This window comes from Natator depressus, chromosome 2 (assembly GCF_965152275.1).
Source record: "Natator depressus isolate rNatDep1 chromosome 2, rNatDep2.hap1, whole genome shotgun sequence".
NCBI lineage: Eukaryota > Metazoa > Chordata > Testudines > Cheloniidae > Natator > Natator depressus.
This window is the reverse complement of record NC_134235.1, coordinates 3,987,652-4,015,286: the sequence shown is the minus strand read 5'-3', so window position 1 is coordinate 4,015,286 and position 27,635 is coordinate 3,987,652. Positions and strand designations below refer to the sequence as shown.

General features: G+C 44.3%; 1 protein-coding gene across 5 annotated transcripts in view; it reads left to right on the top strand.

Moving 5' to 3' along the window:
• The first annotated feature begins 4,045 nt into the window (after positions 1–4,045).
• Positions 4,046–27,635, top strand: part of ARHGAP39 (Rho GTPase activating protein 39) — a 412,713-nt gene continuing 389,123 nt past the window's right edge. For 3 of the 5 annotated variants that reach the window (XM_074943732.1, XM_074943729.1, XM_074943733.1), the window contains exon 1: positions 4,046–4,172. In XM_074943732.1, the coding sequence (XP_074799833.1) occupies positions 4,162–4,172 (11 nt within the window). In that variant the 5' untranslated portion in view covers positions 4,046–4,161. Of the gene's footprint in view, positions 4,177–27,635 lie in introns of all 5 variants that reach the window. The other 2 variants (XM_074943731.1, XM_074943730.1) reach the window with 2 other exon arrangements.

The following is a 27,635-nucleotide window of genomic DNA, read 5'->3' as shown; positions in this document are numbered from 1 at the left end:
CTTGGCCTGGGAGTAGCCTACAGAGGAAACACGCAGCGCAAAGTGATCCTTGTCTCACAAATTTTACAAAGCTTTACCTCTGCTGTCTCCATCAGGCCACCTCTCTCTGCTCATGGGTACATCTTTGCATGAGACCTGAAACAAATACAAGGTGTCACCGGGGTGACCATCAAAAAGTCCGTAGCATTTTATGTAAAAGCAGAGTGTTTGTCTCGGTTCTTTGGCTAAAATTTCTCCTCTCCTGATGCTGTGGCACGTTATGTTGTGCTGGTACCCAAAGGCCCTGAATGAAGCAGGAACACAGTTGTATTATGTAGTTTACAAACATACTCACTGATCCTACAAACATTTAATCATGTGCGTAACTTTACTCACGTGAGTAGTCTAATTGATTTAACTGGGGCTACTCACATAAATAATCTTTTGCATATTCTTAAGTGTTTGCAAGATAGGGGGCAGGGACTCCAATTCTGCAAATAGTTATATTCAGGGGTAACTTTGATCGTACAGATATTCCCAATGTATTCAGTGGGACTAATCACATGCATCTAGTCACGGGTATATGTATCTGCAGAAGGGCCATAGAAAACTGGTTTCTGCCCCAAGGAGATTGCAATTTAATATTAATAGTAAATGTACTAATTTGGCACTCAGTGTGTGGTAGGAGCTGTGTCAGTTGGCTGAAGCCCTCTGCCCAGAGATGGCTGTGTTTCAGTGGTTCTGCATATGTGTAATTTGTGATGTGTTTTTGGACCTTTTGGGATGAATGCTCTTGAAACATAAAATATTCATGATCGATATTAATAATAAAGACTGTCATTCTCAAAAATAAAAACAATAAATGAGAAATACACTAGATAAAATCGACTGGAAATAGTAGATAAAAAGTTGACTGGATTAGACAAAACTAGATTGATTAAAGATAATAAGTGAAATTGATTAGATAAATAGCTATGTTGTAGATAAAATCTAGGACTCATTAAATAAGAAATTTAACAGATTACAGGGTGATCTAGCAGCTAGCATGTTGGACTGGGCGTCAGGAGACATAGGTTCTGGTCATGGCTCTGCTACTGTGATTTTGTGCAAGTAACTTTGTGTCTTTATACCATCTGTTATCTGTCTTGTATAGACTGTAGAACTGTCAAATCAGAGACTGCTTTACATAAGAATGGCCATACTGGGTCTGACCAAAAGTCCATCTAGCCCAGGATCCCATCTTCAGACAGTGGCCAATGCCAGGTGCTTCAGAGGTAATGAACAGAACAGGTATTCATCAAGTGATCGTTCCCCCATCACCCATTCCCAGCTTCTAGGGTTGCCAATTCTGGCTGGATGTATTCCTGGAGGTTTTCTCACATGACATAATATTTAATTGAATATTAATCTTTAATTCCTGGAGACTCCAGGACAATTCTGGAGAGCTGGCAACCCTACCAGCTTCTGGAAAACAGAGTCCAGGGACACCACCTCTGACCATCCTGGCTAATAGCCATTGATGGACCTTTCCTCCATGAATTTATCTAGTTCTCTTTTGAACCCTGTTATAGTCTTTGCCTTCACAACAGCTTCTGGCAAGGAGTTCCACAGGTTGACTGTGTGTTGTGTGAAAAAATACTTCCTTTTGTTTGTTTTAACCTGCTGCCTATTAATTTAATTTGATGGCCCCTAGTTCTTGTGTTATGAGAAGGAGTAAATAACACTTCCTTATTCACCTCCACATCAGTCATGATTTTATAGACCTCTATCATATCCCCCCTTAGTCATCTCTTTTCCAAGCTGAAAAGTCCCAGTCTTATTAATCTCTCCTCAGATGGAAGCTATTCCATCCCCTAGTAATTTTGTTGCCCTTTTCTGTACCTTTTCCAATTCCAATATATCTTTTTCAGATGGGGTGACCACATCTGCATGCAGTATTCAAGATGTTGGTGTAGCATGGATTTATATAGAGGCAACATGATATTTTCTGTCTTATTGTCTATCCCGTTCCTAATGATTCCCAACATTCTGTTCGTTTTTTTGACTGCCGCTGCATATTGAGTGGATGTTTTCAGAGAACTATTCACAATGACTCCAAGATCTCTTTCTTGAGGGGTAACAGCTAATTTAGACCCCATCTAAATTATTAGGATTATGCTTTCCAATGTGCATCACTTTGCATTTATCAACATTGAGTTTCATCTGCCATTTTGTGACCCAGTGGTCACCCATTTTTGTGAGATCCCTTTGCAGCTCTTCACAGTCTGCCTGGGACTTAACTATCTTGAGTAATTTTGTATCCTCTACAAATCTGACCACTTCACTATTTAGCCCTTTTCTTGGGTCATTTATGAATATATTGAATAGGACTGGGTCCAGTTCAGACCCCTGGGGAAAACCATTATTTACCTTTCGCCATTCTGAAAACTGACCATTTATTCCTACCCTTTGTTTCCTAACTTTTAACCAGCTACTGATCCATGAGAGGGACCTTCCCTCTTATCCCATGACAGCTTCCTTTGCTTAATAGCCTTTGGTGAGGGACCTTGTCAAAGGCTTTCTGAAAATCTAAGTACACTATATCCACTGGATCACCCTTGTCCACCTGTTTGCTGACCCCCTCAAAGAATTCTAGTAGATTGGTGAGGTATGATTTCCCTTTACACAAACCATGTTTACTCTTCCCCAACAAATCATGTTAATCTATGTGTCTGACAATTCTGTTCTTTATTATGGTTTCATGGCTGGTACTGAAGTTAGGCTTACCAGCCTGAAATTGCCAGGATCTCCTCTGGAACCTTTTGTAAAAATTGGCCTCATATAAGCTATCCTCCTGTCATCTGGTACATAAGCTGGTTATATACCACAGTTAGTAATTCAGCAATTTCACATTTGAGTTCCTTCAGAACTCTTGGGTGAATACCCTCTGGTCCTGGTGACTTAATACTGTTTAGTTTATCAATTTGTTCCAAAAACTCTTCTAATGATACTTCAGTTTGGGACAGTTCCTCAGATTTTCCACCAGAAAGAATGGCTCAGGTTTAGGGATCTCCCTCACATCCTCAGCCATGAAGACCAATACAAAGTTTTGGGCCCTGATCTTGAGTGAAGCTTCTAAATGCTACTGTAATTCAAGTAATATTTGTATCGTTAAAATAAGGATAACAAATTGCATTATAGAAATCCTAAAACCCCTACTCTGTATGCCCCAGGTACCCTAACATAATTTAAAAATACATCTTAAGTGCAGCAGCACAATTAAAAATAATCCACCACCAGTTAGTATGAAGTGTGCAAAATGTTGCTAAAAATAGGTAGATTATAAACAACTAGATTGTGTAAAGTCAAATTAAATGGGGTTGATTAAAGACTAGAGTTATTTGGACTGTAAACGCTCCAATGCAGGGATTGTCTTTTTGTTTATAGAGAGTTTAAGACCAGAAGGAACCAAGAGATCATTTGGTCTGACTGCCTGCATATCACAGGCCCTTCATATCACAGGCCCTTCAATGTCACCTGTTTTGTTTGTACAGCACCTAGCACAATAGGCCCCACTTCCTGAATGTGGGGCTCCCAGGTGATTAAAATACAGGGGCTGGAATGTGAGTAGGGGGCCTAGGTGCTGTAACTAGGGGTGGTGGGGGTGCCACAGCACCCCTTAGCTCGCAGCGGTTTCCATCATATCCCGGGTTTACAGGTTGGTTGAAGGGCTCTCAGCACCCCCACTGGACACATTGTTCCAGCACCATTGGTGGGGGGCTGGCAGAGGTCAGAAATGGGCAGATTCTAGGAAATTCTAGGACAGAAATAGATTGGAACAGGCGGAGTTAGGGGAGCAGCAGGCGATTACAGGTGAGTGCTATGGACTGGGCCCAGCTGTTGCCCACAGGTGGGCTGTAGCTGCTGCAGCCCCTGCCTCCCCGGGCAGGAACTACACCTCCCATGAGCACCTGGGCGGGGGGCGGGGCTTGGGCCGCAGGCCCCGCCCCCCGCGGCGCCTGGTTGGCTACGGCCGGGTGAGGTCAGGTTGTCGATGGTGACGGGGGGACGCGGCGGGGCTGCAGCCGGAGCCGGAGCCTCAGTCGGTGTCGGGAGCCGGAGCCGCTGGGGCCATGGGCTGGCGGGCGGGGGCCGCCGCTCTGCGCACCCAGCCTGCCGCGCGCTAGCGAGCCGCCCGGGAAGATGGCGGAGAGGTAGGTGCGGGCCCCCCTCCTCCCCACGGCACCTGTTCCCCCCCCCCCCGCACTGTCCCCCTCAGAGCCCCCCCCCCGGCGTCCTCCCGCCGCTGGGCTGGGGTCCGTGTGCCCCCCCCTCACAGCCCCCCCCCCCCGGCGTCCTCCCGCCGCTGGGCTGGGGTCCGTGTGCCCCCCCTCACAGCCCCCCCCCCCGGCGTCCTCCCGCCGCTGGGCTGGGGTCCGTGTGCCCCCCCCTCACAGCCCCCCCCCCCCGGCGTCCTCCCGCCGCTGGGCTGGGGTCCGTGTGCCCCCCCCTCACAGCCCCCCCCCCCCGGCGTCCTCCCGCCGCTGGGCTGGGGTCCGTGTGCCCCCCCCTCACAGCCCCCCCCCCCGGCGTCCTCCCGCCGCTGGGCTGGGGTCCGTGTGCCCCCCCCTCACAGCCCCACCCCCCCGGCGTCCTCCCGCCGCTGGGCTGGGGTCCGTGTGCCCCCCCCTCACAGCCCCACCCCCCCGGCGTCCTCCCCCCGCTGGGCTGGGGTCCGTGTGCCCCCCCCCTCACAGCCCCCCCCCCCGGCGTCTTCCCGCCGCTGGGCTGGGGTCCGTGTGCCCCCCCTCACAGCCCCCCCCGGCGTCCCTCTGAGACCACCCCTTCACAGCCCCCCCCCCTGGCGTCCTCCCCCCGCTGGGCTGGGGTCCGTGTGCCCCCCCCCTCACAGCCCCCCCCCCTGGCGTCCTCCCGCCGCTGGGCTGGGGTCCGTGTGCCCCCCCCTCACAGCCCCCCCCGGCGTCCCTCTGAGACCCCCCCTTCACAGCCCCACCCCACTGGCGTCCTCCCCCTGCTGGGCTGGGGTCCGTGTGCCCCTTCGCAGCCCCACGCTCTGGTGTCCCCTTCTCTGAGACCCCCCCTCACAGCCCCACCCTCACCATGTCCCCCAGCGTGGGGGGGTGGTGGTCTGTGTCCTCTCCCCTCACAGCTCCATCCCTACCGTGTCCCCTTCCCCCTGAAACCCACCTTATAGCGCTAACCTCCTTCCCCCTCCCCCCCCCCCGCTGAGACCCTTCCTCACAGCTTCACTGCATCCCACTCCCCCTGCTGGGTTGGGGTTCTTTGAGGGGGGGGGGTCTGTGCTAGTGGTGTTGGGTTTTAATGCCCCCCCCCCCGCTGTGGGGTGTTGGTGTTGGACATGCTGTGGGGGAGGGTTGCTGGGGGTATCTGAACAGGGGTTTATGAGGATGTAGGGTAGTATGAGAGATTGGGACTGGGGTGAAGGGGCAAGTGCAAAAGAGGGTGGGCTGGGGTTGGGGGGTATGTATATGTGGCAAGTGAGAAGGGGTAAGGCATGGTTGTTGACAGGCTGCACACTGATATGGGGTATGGATGCATATGGGTGTGTGCAGGGTATAGAGACTATAGGCTTGTGGGTGTGGGGGTAGGGATGTCCATGAGGTGCTGATTATTATGGGGTGGTGAGATGGGGTGTGTGTGGATATAGGAAAAAGGGGAGTGTATGGTTCAGACTCTTCATATCATAGGATCTGTTCAATGGTATTGTGATAAAGGGTGTGTGGATTATAGGGCTGCAGTGGGATGTGCTGGGGGTGTGTACTGGTATGGGGTAGGGCGTGTGCATAAGGGGGATGAGTTTGTGTTTGTGCTGGAATGGGTTTTATTTGTTTTACATGTGCAGCACTTGCAGTCCTCTGTCTTTCTCTGTCCTGTGTGCTGCTCCGCGGCTGTACTGCTGCTACTTCTGCTGCTTTCTGAGCCCTGTGTTCTTGAGCTGCAAAAACTGCAGGATTTTTTTTTCCCTGTGTGATACCAGTTTAATCAACCCTCAGGTGACCTCTGCAGAAAAACCCACAGCTGTCATGCTCCTACACTTCACCTGGTGAACAGAGCTTGGGTGGCTTTTAGAAAAGCCATTAAAGGGAATTCATTATATAAGGTCCTAGGTGCATGAAAGCAGCAGGTGGCTTGAATGAAGCAGTGCCTGTCACTGTGTTTACATCTGGCCCAGTAGTAAACAAGGTGTGGTACTGTGATTCAGTGCATCAGTGCCATCAGCCCACCAGGTGTGGTGCTGTGTCTGCAGTTTTTTGTGCACCATTGACTGTGCCTTCCCATGGTAGCATGTACCGGGATAGTAGTTGCACTGAACGCTAATATAGCTGTGCATTCATTAAAAACAGTGTGATTGCACTTCACTGAAAATCTGCAGCCTTCATTTGCACTGTTGCTATGAGTGCTAATTTCTTTGTGAGGGGGAAATCAACACCCTTACACTTGAATAATTTGGCTTAATTTTAGAAATGTCCAGCTGTTTTTTGATATGGAGAGAGACAGTTTCTTGCAGTATAGCATTCATGGGTGTGACCTATCTGTAAGATTCAGGCTGTGGCTGGACTGTGCTGGCAGGCTAAATTAGATCTGTTCCTATGCTGGATGCCTTTTTGTAGGGCTGCTGTTGGAATGTTAGGGTTTTGTTACATCATTGATTTTAATTGATGAAATTGCTTATTTCTTCTGCACTATTAACTATGCTCTAAGTGAACCATAAAGAATGGATGCAGGAGATAGGGATCAAGGTCCCCAGTGTTGATTACCCTCCTTCAATCACAGTGAAGCAATTGTGTGGGATATGGCCATGTGAACCTAATAGATTCTCAGTTGTACTGTGCCCTGGAGGAGAGCGGACTCCTCCCTGGAGGTCTCAGCCTATACATGCTGGAGGGAAATTCCTTCTCTTAGTTTAAACCTAGTGCCAGTGAATGACATTCACTGTGGCTCTTGCACCTAATCCCATTTCTACACTGAGATGGAACTGGTTGATTCTTTTTTCTTAGAACCCAGTGAAGTAGATTCTGCCAGCACCTCCTGGGGCAGAAAATCCTAAATATGTATCGTTTGGGAGAGGGAAGCTGGCAGAGAAAGGCCCTCTGATTTCTAGCTTTGTTTCTTCCCTAGGAGGTCGTGGGCAGCATTTCCTATTAAAAGCCCTTGCCTATGGAATTTTCTGCCACTGGAGATCAGATGGGCCGAGATCTAGCCTCCCTGCAAGCCTTATTTCTTTTCATTAGTAGAAGACCTGTGTGAAGAGAGCAGCCCTAAGAGCAGAAGGCCACTAGTGAGGTTGATCTGGTTTGGGGAGTGTCTTAAAGAGGGTGGGGAGCAGAGTTGTGGTCCTTTTGATAGAACTGATGTTGCTTCTGTAGAGGTGCATGAGGTATGCTTTTGGTGGTGGTCACGTTATTTACATCTATTTATAGAGTGCCTGTGGTCTCTGGGTGTACTCTGTGGCTTAAATATGGTAATAAACAATTCTAAATACAAGAAGCAAAAATGCCAGTCTTGTGTAACTTGCAGCTTTGAAGGAGATGAGGCCAGTTGGCTAAGGGCCCAGGATTTCATAGCTCATAAACAGATAAAATTTGGGTGAAAAGATGCAGCAGGATATGGCTAAATGTATTTCTATTGGGTGCAGGTGCTTTGAGAACAGCCTGCTTCTGGCTACGAACAACCTTACATTGGGACAATGAGTTTGAGTGATCGGTACAGGGTTGGGTCAGAGATGGAGAGGTTGGTCTTTAAAGTAAGTGGGGCCCTAGGACATTAAAGGATTTGTGAATAGTGATCAACACTTCGAATTTCATCTATCAGCCAGCGCAGGTTGCGGAGCATGGATGTGCTATATTTTTTTTTCTCTTGTTCCATTCAGGAGGGCAGCTGCTCCCTGCTGTAGCTGTAACCTCCAGGTGTCTTTCATGGTTAGTCCTAGATTGATCCTGTTACAATGGTTAAATCTAGAAGTAAAGAAAGCAAGAGTGTAATCTTGACCAGCCTTAGGAGGATTCATGGGTGTGGATGAAGTGTATGTGTCCACTGATAAAGCTGGCAATATAGAAGCAGTGAGGCATCTAAGACCCCAACATTATGGGGCATGTTGATAATGGTGAAGCTGATTACCTTATTTTATTGGGTAATTATAGTCTTAATTGTCTTCCCTTGCCACTCAACTTCAACCAGCTTGCTTACATTTAAGTCTGAGCTCTCCCAGACACCAAGAGGTTGGTGAAGGATGTCTGGGTCTGATGAGAAGACTGAGCTGAGTATCCGCATACTGTGGAGTGTAGCCACAGACACATTATTTCCCTTGTGTCCTTTTGCATCTTAACTTGAATAGAGCCTTCCATACGTTGGTGAACTCCCATAATTAGGATCTTTCAGAGTCTTTCTCCCAATTCTACAAACCTAAGATGTTCTTTGTATCATTAAAGCCAAGTATTTTTCATAGCTTGTTTAAAATTTCTTCCCTGTTCCCTCTCCATGCATAGCAAGGTAAGATTGCTCCCAGGGGTGGTGTAGAACTTCCCTTTTTATAGAGCCTCTCTGATGCAGAGTTTGCCTTCTGACACTTAGTTCCACAATATATCCATGTATGTTTGCTCCTGCTAGAATTCACCAGCCATTTCATAGGTTGTCACACCCATTCCCTTGGTGCTTTTGGGACCTGTAATAAGAAAAGGGAAATCTAGGCTACCTGTCAGGAAGAAATATCTTGACAATGAACTATTTGGCTGTGAAATTGTCCCTCTAGAGAAATGGTGGAAGCCCCGCCTACTGGAACATTCATGTTTAGACTAGTGCAATATGGAACAATCCTGCCCTTCCTTAGGGAGATGGGCTACCATGACCTATTAATGATATTCTCTTCCCTCTCTCTAACTCGTATGATTCTGATATGTTTAAATCTTTTTGAAGGTATCAGTGTTGTTTCCAACTTCTTGTCTGTCAACAAATTTGGGAGCAGTTCAATCAGAGGACTGAGATTGGGATTCCTAGGTTCTGTCCTTTTGTCACGGACTTGCTCTGACCTTGAACAAATCATTTAAACTCTCTGTTACCAGTTTCTCGCTGTAAAATGGGTATAATGAGCCCTGCCCACCTTACCGGGATACGGAGAATTAAGTAAATATTTGACTCTTTGAAATCCTTGGTGCTAGAATAGTGCAAAGTGTTAGCGTACCCTTTCCACAGGCACATTCCTACTTTAGACAGTAGACCAAATGAAGAGCAGCATCTGCAACTCCAGATACTAGTGAATTCTCTCCATTCAGAGCTGTTAATATTTACAATGATCTGTACTTATGATCATCTATCCAGTTTGCTGTCCAGTTTGTATATCCATGTTCAGGCTAGCCAGCCTAAGAATCCATGCCAGAAATTTCCATACTAGCATGCCTAAGGAGAGATACTTCAATCCTGATTAAGTGCTTTACTTTTTGGTGTCCTTGTTGAGAAGTTTTGGCCTCTATGTGGGGATTTTGTCGCAAGTTTAAATGATAGTGTAGCTGGAATACATGTGATGTCTTCATCAGCAAGTAGCTTGGTTTGGGATTTATTTTATGAAAGATCATGGAGGTTTTGATAACCCCTTCTGTCAATCTATTTATAATAGTCTCCATGATTTTACCAACTGTAAGACTGCACACTTGTTGGATTGCGCCCACTCCTTTCTTCAAGGGAGGGTACCCCTCAAATTCTAAGGTGATTGCCTAATATGGTGGTGTATGGTATTTTAAAAACAACAAAACTAATAGAACATAAAATTTTCAGGTGTCCAGGCTGATCCTGGGTGTAAAACAAATGTATGTTAGTGGGATTGCCAGTTCACATGCAGCTCTACTGATATTCTGGGCACTGATTATGAATCATTGGGGCATGAAGGTTAATTGGGGTGTAAGATTTTATGCTTGCAATCACTGTACAATGATAGGTTTCAGAGTAGCAGCCGTGTTAGTTTGTATTCGCAAAAAGAAAAGGAGTACTCGTGGCACCTTAGAGACTAACAAATCTATTTGAGCATAAGTTTTCATGAGCTACAGCTCGCTTCATCGGATGCATTCAGTGGAAAATTCAGTGGGGAGATTTATATACATAGAGAACATGAAACAATGGGTGTTACCATACACACTGTAACCAGAGTGATCACTTAAGGTGAGCTATTACCAGCGGGGGGGGGGGGGGGAGTGAACCTTTTGTAGTGATGCTCAAGGTGGGCCATTTCCAGCAGTTGACAAGAACATCCGAGGAAGGGTGGGGGATAAACATGGGGAAATAGTTTTACTTTGTGTAATGACACATCCACTCCCAGTCTCTATTTAAGCCTAAGTTAATTGTATCCAGTTTGCAAATTAATTCCAATTCAGCAGTCTCCTGTTGGAGTCTGTTTTTGAAGGTTTTTTGTTGAAGTATTGCCACTTTTAGGTCTGTAATCGAGTGACCAGAGAGATTGAAGTGTTCTCCGACTGGTTTATGAATGTTATAATTCTTGACGTCTGATTTGTGTCCATTTATTCTTTTACGTAGAGACTGTCCAGTTTGACCAATGTACATGGCAGAGGGGCATTGCTGGCACATGATGGCATATATCACATTGGTAGATGTGCAGGTGAACAAGCCTCTGATAGTGTGGCTGATGTTATTAGGCCCTGTGATGGTGTCCCCTGAATAGATATGTGGACACAGTTGCCAACGGGCTTTGTTGCAAGGATAGGTTCCTGGGTTAGTGGCTCTGTTGTGTGGTTGCTGGAGAGTATTTGCTTCAGGTTGGGGGGCTGTCTGTAAGCAAGGACTGGCCTGTCTCCCAAGGTCTGTGAGAATGATGGGTCGTCCTTCAGGATAGGTTGTAGATCCTTGATGATGTGTTGGAGAGGTTTTAGTCGGGGGCTGAAGGTGACGGCTAGTGGTGTTCTGTTATTTTCTTTGTTGGGCCTGTCCTGTAGTAGGTGACTTCTGGGTACTCTTCTGGCTCTATCAATCTGTTTCTTCACTTCAGCAGGTGGGTATTATAGTTGTAAGAAGGCTTGATAGAGATCTTGTCAGTGTTTCTCTGTCTGAGGGGTTGGAGCAAATGCAGTTGCATCGCAGAGCTTGGCTGTAGACAATGGATCATGTGGTGTGGTCTGGATGAAAGCTGGAGGCATGTAAGTAAGTATAGCGGTCAGTAGGTTTCTGGTATAGGGTGGTGGTTATGTGACCATTGCTTATTAGCACCGTCGTGTCCAGGAAGTGGATCTCTTGTGTGGACTAGTCCACGCTGAGGTTGATGGTGGGATGGAAATTGTTGAAATCGTGGTGGAATTCCTCAAGGGCTTCTTTTCCATGGGTCCAGATGAAGATGTCATCAATGTAGCGCAAGTAGAAGAGGGGCGTTAGGGGACGAGAGCTGAGGAAGCGTTGCTCTATCTTGGGGCCTCTCCTTCTGCCCCTCCACCCCCACGAACATGATACAGTTCTTTGGTGACCTAGAATCCTATTTTCGACACCTCCAACTCAAGGAATGTTTCCAACACACCTCTGAACATGCTAACCCACAGAGAGCTTCCTACCAAGACTACAAAAAGGATTCTGGGTGGACTCCTCCTGAAGGTCGAAACAACAGACTGGACTTCTACATAGAGTGCTTCTGCTGATGTGCATGGGCTGAAATTGTGGAAAAGCAGCATCACTTGCCCCATAACCTCAGCCGTGCAGAACACAACGCCATCCACAGCCTCAGAAACAACTCTGACATCTTTGTCAGCATTTTTGACTATGGAGGTGCTGTCGTCGTCATGAATAGGTCGGAATATGAACAGGTGGCTGCTCGGCAGCTCTCCAACACCGCTTTCTACAAGCCATTACCCTCTGATCCCACTGAGGGTTACCAAAAGAAACTACAGCATTTGCTCAAGAAACTCCCTGAAAAAGCACAAGAACAAATCCGCACAGACACACCCCTGGAACCCCAACCAGGGGTATTCTATCTGCTACCCAAAATCCATAAACCTGGAAATCCTGGACGCACCATCTCAGGCGTTGGCACCCTGACAGCAGGATTGTCTGGCTATGTAGACTCCCTCCTCAGGCCCTACGCTACCACCACTGACTTCCTGAGGAAACTACAATCCATCGGTGATCTTCCTGATAACACCATCCTGGCCACTATGGATGTAGAAGCCCTCTACACCAACATTCCACACAAAAATGGACTACAAGCCGTCAGGAACAGTATCCCTGATGATGTCACGGCAAACCTGGTGGCTGAACTTTGTGGACTTTGTCCTCACACAACTATTTCACATTGGGGGACAATGTATACCTTCAAATCAGTGGCACTGCTATGGGTACCCGCATGGCCCCACAGTATGCCAACATTTTTATGGCTGACTTAGAACAACGCTTCCTCAGCTCTCGTCCCCTAACGCCCCTACTCTACTTGCGCTACATTGATGACATCATCATCTGGACCCATGGAAAAGAAGCCGTTGAGGAATTCCTCCACGATTTCAACAATTTCCATCCCACCATCAACCTCAGCCTGGACCAGTCCACACAAGAGAGCCACTTCCTGGACACGACGGTGCTAATAAGCTCCTCAGCTCTCGTCCCCTACTCACCCCACTCTACTTCCTGCTGTATTTTCCACTGCATGCATCTGATGAAGTGGGCTTTAGTCCACGAAATCTTATGCTCAAATAAATTTGTTAGTCTCTAAGGTGCCACAAGTACTCCTTTTCTTTTTGTACAATGATAGTGGTTATACCATTCATTCCATACATTCTTATAACTTATTTATTTGACCATGTTCATGGCCCCCAAAGGTAAATATAGAAAACTTCATTCTTATCCCCTGATCCATGTCCCTTGATGAGGTTTTTCTCTGCTTAAGTTCTGTAATGATCCTACAGTAACCTCTTCCCTTCAGCATGTTTAAAAAATAATTTGTTCCTCTCTTCAGCAACCATGCTCTCCCTCTTGCATTTTTTGCTTCAGTGATTATTTCCTTACATGCTCTAGATAACTCATTGAACTTTGGCTGCTTCTTTTCCTCTTCCATCTCTTAAAGATTTCTGCTGTAATACTCATTTCATTTTACTGTTAATCCAGGATGGCTATTTTTAATCCCCTACTTGCTTTCTTGGCAACTGGGATAAATCTACTCTAGGTGCTAAGTGGAACCACTTGAGTATTTTCCAGGCAGCATATACACCCTGCCCTTTAAATTAGTTGTTCCTTTTTGAGTGCACTTGTACAACTTCTAACACTTGCTTTCTCAAAGTTCTACCTTTTTCCCCCCCATCTGCTTCAGTCTATCCATGAAAAAACTGCAGCACTGTATTGCTGCTACCATTTGTTTCTCATGGGGTTAGCTGCTGTTTCTGTTAGCACTTCCCTCTTGCTGGCACCTTGGCTGCCCCTTCAGAGAATGCTCTTGCCTAATAATTCAACACTGTCCCTGCTTTGAGTTATCAGCTTTCCCTGCTGGATGGGATTTTCCAAAAAGTTAGGCTATGTCTACACTGCACTTCCTTCAGTAAAATTTTTTGTCGATTTGGTGGTGTGAAAAAACCACCCCCCCCCCCCCCCGATAGACAAGCTTTACTGTTGAAAAGTGCTGGTGTGGAGAGCGCTACCACCCCTCTTTGGGGGTGGTTTTATTTTGTCAGCAGGAGAGGGCTCTCCTGCTGACAGAGTGTCTACACAGCGTACGGTACAGCTGTGCTGCTGTAAGGTGCACAGTGCAAACATAGCCTGAGTCTCAGGACAGTCCCCTTCCTCTGGTGGCTAACTCCAGGGCCACCTATCGCTGGGGGCTTGTAACACATTTGCAGACTCTAGCTTCAGCCAACTAAATCTGACTTGCTTTTCTAACCACACTGTGTTGCAAATGATGAATGTATTCTGTGTATGCAATGCTATACACCCTTGTATTCTTCTATTGATGCAGCGCAGTTGGGGACTCTGCTCTTGGATAACAGCTGCTAGCTGGCCTAGTGGATAGTAAGTCTCCTGTGTCGTGTCGTCCCCCCCCCCCCCCCCCCGACGCGATATCTAACCTTGTGGCCCTGGGGTCTCCTATTTTCAAGCCTCTTCCTAGCCCTCCCAAAGAGCCTCCCTTACTCAGGATGTTATCCTGAGCAGGCAGGCTTCTGTCCCAGCAGGTGCTCCAGTTCCTTAGGGACCTAAATGCCTCCTGCATTACAGTACATTCTCAACGACACAACAGGGGACTGGATCTCCTGTCTATACAATCTATATGGAAATCTTGTTAATATCTAGCTTTAAAAAAATCAATCAAAGCAAACAAGCAATGTGGGCTTATTAAATATAAGGTGTCGTAAGCCAGTGGCACATCTTTTTTTTTTTTTTTAAAGAAAAGCAAAACTACTTCTTTTAAAATGAGAAATGTGCAGTTTTGACTGTTGGTTAACATCTCATAAAACTTCTGGCAAATGAAGCCTGAAATAGAGTGTCAGAATGAGAAGCCTTTGCTTATTGTATTTTACAGATAGTGTGATCCAGAATTTTGTTCTTGAATTGAACACCGATTGGTAGTTATTTCTGGTACAGAGCAGAGCTATTTCTTGACTTCTGAATCATTAACTCATCATTGCAGACTTCCAAATATGTTTGGCAATAGAGAGAGAACTTATTGAGAACATGGGGATTAAGTGAAAAGACAGCAAAATGATATCTGGATTTTAATGCTCCATAGAGAGGAGGTCCTCCCCCCCCCGGTTAATGGTTATTGTGTACAGTTGAGTCTGATTGGTGTAAGCGTGGCTAACCTGCTGCGTTCAGAACTGTGCAGTGCCCACAAGCTGCCCTCCTCTTTCTTCTGAGGGTACAACACATAGAATTCCCATTCTATCAGTAAGAGAGAAAGGGATATGATATTTCAGAAAAATCTCTATCCAACAGTAAATTCTTGAAACTATTGATACTTTGTGCTTCTCTAGCACCTTCCCTCTGAGGCTCTCAATGCATTCTACAAATGTTCATTTAGACTCACGACATTCCTGTCACTATTATTCCTGTTTTATAAATGGGAAAATAGACACAGTGAGGATGACCCTGTCCAAAGTCACACAAGAATTACATGACAGGGCCAGAAATAGAAGAATCCAAGTCTTCAGACTGTTCTGGGCCTTGACCATGAGATCACGTTTCCTTACCTCTACTGTTACGCATTATGAGGAATCTTTTGCATTTAAGTTAAAGTGAAACATTGCAATGTAGCATTTACAGAAAACAAATGTGAGTCTGTGTCCATTTCTGCTGCTGTCAGATGCACGTGGTCTCTGGTCTGCCTTTTTCGAGGTGATGACATTTCTGTTTGCCTCATTGCATTTTTATCGATCTATTTGTTCTGTGCTCTGCTCAAATGTAAATGACTTGCACAGGCAACATGTTTGGAAATCCAGCCTCTTTACCATCTAGAAATGTTGTTAACTCTGAGTTGAAGGTACACTATTTTATTGATTTCTATAGTACCTCTTGCAAGCTTGAAAGCACTTCATATGCTGTAGGCACGTAGCATGTGAAGAAGTTCTTTACCTAGTAAAATGCAGCCATCTCCAGGGTAGTAGTGTTTCTTGCCCCTGTCCTTTATAGTCATGAACCTTGATAGCCATTCTGAAAGGCAGCATTGTGGGGAGAGGAGTTGACAGCTTTTTCTAATCTTCTCAAGTGTCTAGAAATCCTTTCCTTTATTCCTCCTTGAGATCAAACTAAAATCCACCTTTGGGTGTCTGACGTAAGTGTCCCCACTTCCCATTCTACATGATGAGTGAAATAAATACTGGTACTAATAGGCCTGGTGTGTGTATAAAAGCTTAATTAGATTTCTCTACCTGAATCTGTTTGAAGATAATTTCTTATGCTCTCAGCTGTGGTAGGATCCCTACTCCCTTCTAAAAGTCATGTGTCCATCTGCCTTTAGTGGCATATCCTATCCAACCCAACCCACCTCTCCAGGTGTGTATCAGAATTGGTCAGGAGAAGGGAGGCTGAAATGAGGATGGAAGAACTAATTTCATGACACATAGCTGTGTTAATTAAGAGTGATTGTTATAAAACAACAGGGTGGGATGGGGGACAGAATCTCCATAAGATTTTCCCCTTCAGATAGAATTTGATTTTTTTAGGACTGCTGGGAGCTTTTAGATCTATTTCCCCACGCACCCTTTGAAGTGGTGCTGTTGAATCTGTCATAGCTCCCAATAGTATCACTTTCAAGGCTGTAAGGAAAAATTGCAAATGAATACGTCAAGCTTGCAGGCATTTTAGAACCCTTTTTAGTTTTGCATATCTAATATCTCCTTAATGTCACCATGAGTAATCTGGATCATAGTTCAGATACTCAGTGCTAGAGCAAGGTTTGTGTCAACCTCTTCATTCAAATCTGTTTGAGAGTAGGGTGTGGCCTATAAATTAAAAAATTGCTCCAGGAGGCAACTTAGCATATGTTCTGGTTTTATAAAATTTCCAATTAAAAATCTAAATATCAAGGCTTATTTACTCTGTCTTGAAGGAAACACAAGTGGCTATGACACTAAGCAGTAATGCCTGGAACAACTATTTTTTTTCCCAAGGAAACTTTGTTTAGATAACTGACAGATCTACTTTCCCCTTCTTTGCTGGGAGTGATTCACAGTGAAATAGTGGCTGGAGTAGAAAAAGGCTCTAAGAAGAAAGAAGAGCAGAATTGCTCTTGACCGGTCAAATGGAGATTTTTTTTTTTTTAAAGCAAGTAAGCAATAGTCCACGTGCCAGATATCGCACAAAAGTGCTATCCTGGAAAGACTTAATACAATAAAGTTTGTATTATGGTGTGTTGGTATTATATGTAACCTCTCTGGTAAGGTAGGGGTGGGGAAATGTGACAAATATTGCAACCCTATGCTGTATAATTGGGGTCCATTGGAACTAAAAACAGTGAGTGGCAATTAAGACCCATCAGCCAGGTTGTAACTCCTGTCAGAGAGGTACCCCATCCTGGGGAGACTCGCATATACTAGTTCAAACTATATTATCCAGAGACCAACAGAGAAAGAAAGGACTTTTGGCATAAATAGCACTGAGTATGTTTAAAATTCAGGCTTTCTTTCTAATACAGCAAATGGACATGACCTTCTGCCCAATGGGGTCTAATCCTTGCAGAAGGGTTGTAAAGTCTTGACGTAGTTAGGCCCCATAAGACTCATGGGTGACCTCTGATAAGCTTGGACCGAGGACAGGGAATACAGGTGCAGTGACCCTGAGACTGTGAGAGTCTGGTTGGATTTACCTTAGCCCACCATCCCTGTGATAGTTTGTGAACCTCCAGGTCACCATCATTTTTCAGAACAAGCAGTAACTTTACAAATACCTCACCAGCATGGAGTTGTTGTAAGTCCCTGTGGTGATCCATGGTGCTGTGGTCTGCAGTTGAATTATATTTGCCCTAATGTTCCTCCTCAGTTTGAAACCTCACAGCAGCAAGTAGGAAGTCCTACAGCGAAAGTCTTGCTGCGTTGTGAAGGTTTAGGATACAGTATAGAGCCAGACCTGGGAGCAAGGGTCTGACTGGCTTCATTTAAAAACAAACATAGTAGAGTCTAGAGGAGGGATGGGAGGTCCTGCCTGGAGCAAGCAGCAAGCTCGAGGGAGTGTTGGTGATGGTATGGTGGAAGCAGAGAGGAGTTTGTAAGTACAGTTCTGCCTCTGGGCTCTACTACTTACTTCAATAAACAATATTCAATGCCTTTAATGAAAACTCTTAGAAGGTGCGGCGTTTGGGCGGTAACTCTGTACCTGCTTTATGAAGACCAGGGTAGGCAGCCTAGCTGCTTAGTATGAGATGCCATCTCTTTCCCCTTCTCTCCCCTCCCCCCCCCCCTTTTTTTAATCCCCATCTAACCTGTAAAAAAAATGAGTCATTTATGTAGTGGGACTCGGAGTTCCTAGCTCTGGGCGCCATGTTTCATGCAGCTGATCCTGATAAATCAAGGAGTTTTCTGTTCTTGAAGTTCTGAAAGTGGAGTAATTTTTGTATTTTGTTGGATCAGATTATTCAAATTTTCATTTTTCTTAATGAATCAAAATGGCTAAGGGAGTAGGCTCTCAAAATGTAAATGAAGGGGTGGATTGGAGCAGCAGGTTGCTGTTGCTGATTGGCCAGTTGCAGCACACTGCGCTGCTAAACTCAAATTCTGTTGATCTTGGGTGGTCAGCAGGTATGTTAGCAAGAACTAAGGGATGAGCTGCCTTCGTGTTGGTTCGTATAGCACTGAGGGTATGGTTGGTACTTAGTAATTCATGCTCGCAAAACTTAATATAAAGTATAAGGACCTGATCAACAGCCCTCTGAAATTAAGATTTTTGGATTTCCATGGCCTCTGGATCAAACCCTACGTGCCCATAAACCACAATAATGGGTGAAGTATAACAACCTAGGTAAATATATGGAAGATATACTTGGAATGTTTTTTAATCTGTATTAGGAATATAGCAGTGATTTGTCTTAGAGATACTTACAGATGGTGGTACATAGATTTGCCTCTGAAGGCTCTGAATATAGCTTTCTACCTAGGTATTTTAATAGAGTAGCATTTAAAGAAGTGAGATTATACGGAAATACCTACATTTCTTCGGTGGCTGAAAATAATTGGTTTTTAAGCCTTGTACCTCCTGTGGTATAACTGCATGCTTTGTCATCAGTTATTACTTATTAGTGTTTATAATGAGGGAAAACTACAGCAGAATGTCACAATGAAAGCTAACCTATTTTGTATTAGTACAGTACATTGCAAACACCTGCAGAGCTGTCTCTACAACCAAAAGCTTGATCATAAATCTTTCATTTTGGTACCCTGGGGAAGATGCTACAAGTCAGTTTATTTTAAGCCAGTGCTATTTATCCCTTAAAATTCTCTCTTCCAGATCCAACTGTTAGGATTTTAGTTTGACAACCTTTAATAATTTAACAAAATTAAATGAGTCATTTTAATGAGAAAAAGCATCTGAAAGAAGAGCCTTGGTAAATAGGAAGAACTAAGATGATATAGATGCATTGTGTACATTACATTGGTACCTGGTGGCCCCAGTCAGGATCAGAGCCCTGTTGTGCTTGGAACTGTACAAAGACACATGAAGACATGCTTGCCCTAAAGAGCTTGCTAACTAAGGCAAATGACATCGGTAGGGCATGGGGAGAAGGCTGCAACCAAATAGGCAAATCTTATCTAGATGAGACATTACATTTTTAATTAATCAGTTATTCCCATCTGTTCCACTTAAACAGGCTTGGCAGAACTTGTTTCTTAGTTTTTATAATTTTGATGGATACTATTGATATTTATTTTAGCATTTTTTATTTTAGTGATTTTAAATTTTCACAGTTGTGGGAAATTATGGGGGATCAGACAATAGTGGGAGGTCTGACAATTATTTAATGACAGTAGTTCAGATTAAAAAAGGTAAAGCTTTATAACTGATACAAATTGTCAACATCACATGTCAAAATATCCAAAGTAAATATCCTTAAATCAAACTCTGTTAAATTCTCAATCTGTATTTTTCTTACATTGCCTATCTGTAAATTTTGTTTATCATTGGAAATATTTTTCGTCTGTGCATATGTGATTAAAATCCATGTTCATCAACATTTAGCAATAAAAATCTAATATTTCCAAGCCTTGACATAAGTGTCACTAATACTTATTTCCCCCTTTCAGTATCTCCTGATGCATTTGAGTCTTTGATCTAGTTTGGTAGAAGCTGTTTAAACCTCAGGTTGTTCAGCTCTTGTCCCCAGGGCAGACAGTTAGCCATATCATATGTTGCGGTGAGCGAGCTGTCACAGGTACCTACTTTAATTTTGTCTACATTCAGCAACAGTAGTCCTAGATGGCAACTGGGCTGTCTCCCAGCAGGCAGAAAGCATCTTGTTAAAAATCAGTCTGTGATGTGACATATCTGTGCCCATGTACTGAAAAGTCAAACTCAAAACCCTAATTAAGGATCCTAATGCCAATCCTGCATACATGTGCAGGGTTCCCATTGAATTAATTGGGGGAGCCTTTGTGCATACATCCCACTGAAGAATTTGACCCTAAATTTATTAATGTCTGGGGCATATTTTTTGCTAAACTTGACTATGTGTAGGCTGAATGAGGTCCGCACATGAGAGAGATAGGGGGAGGAGAACAAGAGTTGCTTTAAGTCTTATTTGATTTAGACCCATCCTAATTATGTATGCACAAAAAAAAAATCTAATAGGCTAAATGTTGGACTGGTAATTTGGTAAATGAAATTACCAAAGAAGGAATGTTAATGGTAAGTTAACTTATTTGAATTAGAAAGCCTTGTATATACTAGAGATCTAGCCCCACTAATGCAGCTGTCCCAATATAGATGTAGTGCATTGGTGTAAACTGCAGCTTGCACGCAGTGTAGCTTGTCATGGTTTACACCAATGCAGCATGTCTACACTGTGGATGTGCACTGGGGCAGCTATGCCATTGGCTAAAACCCTAAATGTAGACAAGTTCTTGAATTCTCATGGGTACTCTCAAGATACTGTTAAGTGCCTTGGCCCTGACCCTGTGCTGGGAGGAGGGAGCACATACCTTGGCCACTGGAAGGCATGAATTGGGAGTGGCTGAGTGACTACAAAAAATAACTTTCCCTCTGATAGTCACCCCTTTTTGTCAACTGCTGGGAATGGGCCACATCCACTTTGATTGAATTGGCCTTGTTAGCGCTAACCCCACTTGGTAAGGCAACTCTCATCTTTTCATGTGCTGTATATTTATACCTGCATACTGTATTTTCCACTCCACGCATCTGATGAAGTGGATTATATCCCACGAAAGCTTATGCCCAAATACATTTCTTAGTCTCTAAGGTGCCACAAGGACTCCTCGTTGTTTGAATTAATACAATCTTTCTAGGGTTTTGATCCACTTTGAGTGGAGAGCGGGTTGCCTGGCTCATTAAGGGCTGAATAACTAAGGATGGAAGATCCTGTTCTCTAAATGCAGAGTTAGGAGTCAAAGGCTGTAAGATTGGACTCTGGTAGGCAAAGAGGGTAAGAATTCCTCATTCATAGGAATCAAGTTTAGTAAAACTTGAGTTCGTATACTTTACCTGTATCTAGAATTTCTCTGTCCTAGTAATTCCCTGGAAAGCCTAGTTTGTGCATACTTTCACCATTCAAGATCTCGATTTAAAAAAAAAAAAAAATTTCGTAGACCTCATTTCCTACTAGGCGGTGGTGGCTTGTTTTCCAAAGCAAATTGGGAAAGGGGAAAATTCTTTCCTCTGAAAGATGCAACAAAATATCCCAAGGGGAGAGTCCTTGGTCCTTAGACTGTTATGCTTCAGAAGTAAATTACTTTCATGTCAAATCTTCTAGACAAGGGGTCAGCAACTTATGCCATGTGTGCCAAACACAGCACGCGAACTGGTGTGTTTTTTTTTTTAATGGCACGCTGCTGCCTGCCGGGTCCCAGCCACTGGCCCAGCTCAGCCAGCTGCCAAACCCAGGCTGGGACCCCAGCAGGCACCAGTGTGCCATTAAAACTCCTGCCTGCCCCGTCCCGCTCTTCTCTCCTCCCACCCCTGGAGGGCGGGGGGCAGGGTGAAGAAGCTTGGTCCTGCTGACTGCTGCTGCAGGGCAGGCAAGCTCCCCCCTCCCTTGCCTCTTCCCCCAGCATGCTGGGTTCATGCCCCTCCTCCTCTTCTCCCTCCCAGACCCCGAATAGCTGATGGCCCTTGTGAGGGAGGGGGAGAAACCGAGCCGCAGCGCACTTGCTTCTCCGGGGAGGAGGTGGGGACAGGGCCTTGGGGAAGGGGGTTAGAATCAGGGCATATCCCCTCCAGCCCCCTACTGTGAGCCACTCTGGGCAGGGGGCTGGGAGCACCCCTACAACCCCAGCCCACACCCCATGCCCTGACTCTTGCACCCCCCACATTCCCACCCCCACCCTGAGCACCAAACGGAAGCTCCTGCACACACACCCCCACATTCCCACCTGCACTCCTTGCACCAAATGGGAGCTGCCCAGGTAAGCGCTCCACACCCAAACCTCCTGCCCCAACCCTGAGCCCCCTCCTTCAGTCTAGCTCTTGGCCAGGCCCTACACCCCAACCTTCAGCCTACTCCTTCACCCGCAGCCCTGTGCTCAGTGCACTCCCACCCTCAGCTCAGTGCAGAGAGAGGGGAAGAGAATGAGCTAGAACCAGGGAGAAGGTAGGTGCCCACTCTATGTGGGCAGGGCCAGGATTGTGGGCAGGGCCGTCAGCAGGCTGAGCCACTCAGCCCACTGCTGGTGTGGGGTCCTGGCCGTTGGCCCTGCTCAGCCTGCTGCCGGCCTATGTGAACGGAACCCCAGGCTGGCAGCGGGCTGGTGGCGTAAGATCAGCATTTTAATTTAATTTTTTTAAATGAAGCTTCTTAAACATTTTGAAAACCTTGTTCACTTTACATATGACAATAGTTTAGTTATATATGTGACTTATAGAGAGACCTAAAAAATGTTAAAATGTATTACTGGCACGCGAAACTTTAATTTAAAGTGAATAAATGAAGACTTGGCACACCACTTCGGAAAGGTTGCTGACCCCTGTTCTAGACTATATGAAATGTTTTAAAAAAAATACTCCAAAGTCTCTTGTTGCAGTTGGCTCTTCTAAACCTATGGCTTTAGTGCTGTGGGCCATATCCACTGAATGGAATCCACTGGCAATAGTCAATTTAAAATTGTATACTCTTAGGGTAACTCGATTTTTAAAGGAATTGATGCAAATGGTCTCTTTTATGAGACAGAGCATTGAAACTTGGTCCAATATTGTAATATCAGTCTTTAGTAAGATTAAAGATGGATGAAATCCTATGATCTCTTGGAGTATATCCCTGGGATGGTGTTTCATTTAGTTGAATGAATGAATGAATGAATGACATGCCCGCTTTGGGGCTGTACACTTCTGGTCCTTCTAATGGAGCTCTTGGGAGGGCTTTATATAGGGAATGGAAAGGTACAGATGACCAAAGGGGGACTATACAAACAATGGTAAAGGGCAAATTAAGAACAGAAAAGCAAAAGGAAGGAAATGAGCAATAAATCTCTAAGTGCCTATATACAAATATGGGAAATAGGAAGAGTTGGAGATCGCATTACATGAAAAAAATGGCTTAGCTGATAATATGGAAACATGGTGGGATAAATATAGCATGACTGGTATGTTAGTACTGATGGATACAAATTTCTGAGAGGGAAAAAGGGACATGGGGGTGGCGGCGGGCGGTTGCACTAGACTATACATCAGAAATACTTACACATGCAGTGACACAGATAACGAAGGCTATTTTCATAGTGATTTATTGTGGGTTAGAAAATGAGATAAGCAACAAAATAGAATACACAACAGGAATCCTTTACAGGCCCTGGATCATTGTGAAGAAGTTGAAGAATGCTTTCTTAAATGGATGTCAAATATGACTATGCCAGGATCTAGCTACTGTGAAATTCTTTAATTCCCAGATTATTATTGGGAGACAATACAAGTTCTTGATTTGTATTTAAGGGGTCTTTACTCTCCTAATAGAACTCTGGATGAAGCATCTTTGGATTTGGCAATAGCTAACTGGCAGAAAATAATTGGGAATGTGGCAGGTACAACAGTATGTAGAAGCAACAGTTGATCATGAATTAACTCAGTGTTGGCTGGGAACAGCGAACCGTGGCCACTGTGAGCTGCGGGTGGCCGCGCAAATGTAAACAAATGGTCTGGTGGCCCTCCAGTGCATTATCCTAATGGGCCATGTGCAGCCCACCACTGGATTAGACATTTGCTTGAGCTGTGGTGCTATTCCCAAAAAGTGAATACCATACAGCATGTGATGCACACATGAGTTAATGTGTAGTACCAGAGTTGGTAATTCCTTCTTCCAACCTTGATTGAGGAACTGAAGGGGATGACCAATGAGGAGAAACATTAGTGTTCTTAGTATATATCCTAAAGGAGACATGACATGTATTGGATTTAGGGCTGTTGGTTGATCTCCATTAACTCAAATTAATCGTGATTTAAAAAAAAAATTAATGTGTTAATCGCACTGCTAAACAATAGAATACCAATTGAAATATATTAAATATTTTGGATGTTTTTCTACATGTTCATATATATTCAGTGTTGTAAGTGAAATTGAAGTGTGTGTATATTACAAATATTTGCACTGTAAAAATGATAAAAGAAATAGTATTTTTCAGTTCACCTCATACAAGTACTGTAGTGCAACCTTTGTCATGAAAGTGCAACTTACAAATGTAGATTTTTTTTTTGTTACATAACTGCACTCAAACAAAACAATGTAAAACTCCAGAGCCTGCAAATCCTCTCAGTCCTACTTCTTGTTCACCCAATCGCAAAGACAAGTTTGTTTACATTTACAGGAGATAATGCCCTCTTCTTTGTGATTGGGTGAACAAGAAGTAGGACAGAGTGGATTTGCAAGCTCTAAAATTTTATATATTTTTGAATGCAGTTTTTTGTACATAATTCTACATATGCAAGTTCAACTTTCATGATAGAGATTGCACTATAGTAGTTGTATTAGGTGAATTGAAAATATTACTTTTACCATGCAAATATGCAAAAAAATATAAAGTGAGCACAGTACACTTTGTATTCTGTATTGTAATTAAATCAGTATATATGAAAATGTAGAAAACATCCAAAAATATTTAAATGGTATTTGATTATTTAATAGTGCGATTAATTTTAATTTTTTTAATTGCTCGACAGCCTTAATTGGATTGGATATCTTCAGTGCTTTAGTAAAGCAATGAGACTAAATCTACTTCATTTTGATGTGGGAACAAAATGAATAAGAATCTTAAAGTACAACTTACGTAAAATTTGCACTTGCTACCTTCTGAACTTTGAGCAAGATATTAGGTTGCATGATATGAGGAATTCAGAGGTAATATTTTGGTTGGTCTCCCTTTATTTTCATTGGTTAAAAAGTTGTCATTCCCCAGTAAAGGCATTAAGTTCAAACAAGCTGTGTTGTCTTGTCTGTATGAAGGCTTGCTCTGTGTGCGATCATTCTTTCATGAAAACTAGACTTGATGTTTTCCTGCACAAAATGGAGCAGTTCAGATACTTTAAATGCAGAGTATTTTTGGTTAGTAAAGATAATTGTTAATGTGTCTCAATCTATTGGATATGCAGAGATCAAAAGATATGAAGAATTTAAACTGAAGCCCTGCTGCAGCAGGATTAGAATGCTCTGAAATGGCCTATTGAACGAATCATCACACTTCTATCAAGCCTTTGAACAGCCATAGGAATTTGAAGTGGTATTCTCCTTCAAATGATCCTGCTAGTCTAGGAACACTGTGGCTAGAATGATGGGTCAACCTGAAGCCCAGTAAGTGAGAGAGATTGGGAAGACCTCCTCAAACAGTCCTCTTTGTGTCACACTGCTCTCAATTCTCTTCTCCTGCTGTTCAGAGATATCTGCTTGCTACTTCCCCAGTCATCACAGCTCAGCCTTCAGTGTGGCAGAATAAAGCAGTGTTCAATCCCCAGTCCTGCATCTTTCTTATTTGAACTTCCTCATGCTGAAGTCTGAATTGCATCCAGAGGCTGGCAAATGCCTTTAGAGTTCTTAGGAAGTTAGCCTACTGGGGGAAGTCCAATATATACCTGCTGATAGGTCCTCCTCTCAGTATCTTCATTCTGTGTTTTTTGCCAGGAACAGAAAAGGAATGGAGTCTTAGAACTTAGTAAGTAACCTAGTTAGATATGCGTTAGATTCTGTTTTGTTTAAATGGCTGATAAAATAAGCTGTACTGAATGGAATGTATATTCCTGTTTTTGTGTCTTTTTGTAACTTAAGGTTTTGACTAGAGGGATTCTCTGTTTTGAATCAGATTACCCTGTAAGGTATTTACCATCCTGATTTTACAGAGGTGATTCTTTTTACTTCAATTAAAATTCTTCTTTTAAGAACCTGGTTGCTTCTTCATTGTTAAGATCCAAGGGTTTGGGTCTGTGTTCACCTGTGCAAATTGGTGAGGATTTTTATCAAGCCTTCCCCAGGAAAGGGGGTGTAGGGTTTGGGGAGGATTTTGGGGGGGAAAGACATTTCCAACGGGCTCTTTCCCTGTTATATATTTTTTAGACACTTGGTGGTGGCAGCAATAAAGTCCAAGGGCAAAAGGTAAAATAGTTTGTACCTTGGGGAAGCTTTAACCTAAGCTGGTAAAAAAAAAAATAAGCTTAGGGGGTTTTCATGCAGGTCCCCACATCTGTACCCTAGAGTTCAGAGTGGGGAAGGAACCTTGACAGGTTTGCAGGGAGATTGATTGATTGGTTTAAGAAAACAGTAGCTGGTGCAGTGTATTCTTGAGTGGTAATGTTTGGAGGAGGAGCATGCAGTGGGGCTCTTCAAGAGCACGCTTGCCATATAGGCTCTCCTACAACTCTGGTGGCTTTGATATATTGCAGGTCTGTTTCATGTTAGTGTCAACTAGGACACAGGGCCTCTGCTGTGGCATAAAGTTGTAAGGGAGCAGATGCTACAAAATTTCTGCTGTACAATGTCCCATGCCCAATGGGGCTTGCAGGAGACCAGCACAGCCCACAAAGTCTTGGTGGTGACTGGTAAGGGAATATGGCCAGAGTAGCTAGTGGATGCCTGGATTCACGATTTGCCCATTGCAGCCTTGTCTGGTGGATTGTCTACAGAAATCTGCCTTCCTCTGGCATCAGACTGCTCTCCCCTGGGATGCATTGGTGATGGGGTTGGTATAAAAGCCTGATTAGAATAGAAATTGTCCTTGGCCGTCAGTGGCATCAACTTGTACCTGCCTGTGTCAGTGCATACTGTTAATTGAATCTGAAGGCTGCTTGCCCCCTGTGACCCCAGAATTCTATCTGTTACTCTGTGGATTTCCACTCTCTCCTCACAAGTTACTCCTTTAGTGTATAGTAGTGCTTATCAATTTGTCACAGGATTCACTGTTGAAGGATAATGTGACAGGATTCCTGTGGTACAACTTGGAACTGGGGTACTGCTGTGCTCCCTTAACTCTCCAGCCTGGACTGTCTCTCTCAATGCTTTGCTAGTGAAAGCAGCAAACCCCTCCAGGTGCTGTTGTTACAACAGCATGTGGAGACCCCCACACCCAGCTAGGTTGCATGAATGCTCCCAGAGTCACTCAGAAATCACACAGAAAGGCACCAGTCAATTCCCCACAGGTCCCCAGCCTTACACTCCAAAGCTGTACTATCTTGCCCTCATCAAATGCCCGACCAGTGTAAGTTTATTACCCAGTCCACACGCCCCTTTCCCCCGTCACTGTGGAGAGGCCTCTGTAACCTGAGCTCAGATTTCCCAAGCACTTCAACCAAACATACTGTTTTAGGAAAAATATAAAATCTTGAACCTTATTACACTAGGCAGTATTTAGATAAAGCAATTTTCTCACCCAACTGGATGTTACAGTTCATAATTCCCAGGTTTCTCTCTTAAACCTGGGACCAGTCTCCTCAGTTGAAGTTTTGTCTTCTCATTGTCCTTGTAGCTTCCAGAGTAGGTGGGGGAGAGAGAGGCAAAAGCATGATGCCAGTGTCCACTATTTTATATCCTAAGGGTATGTCTA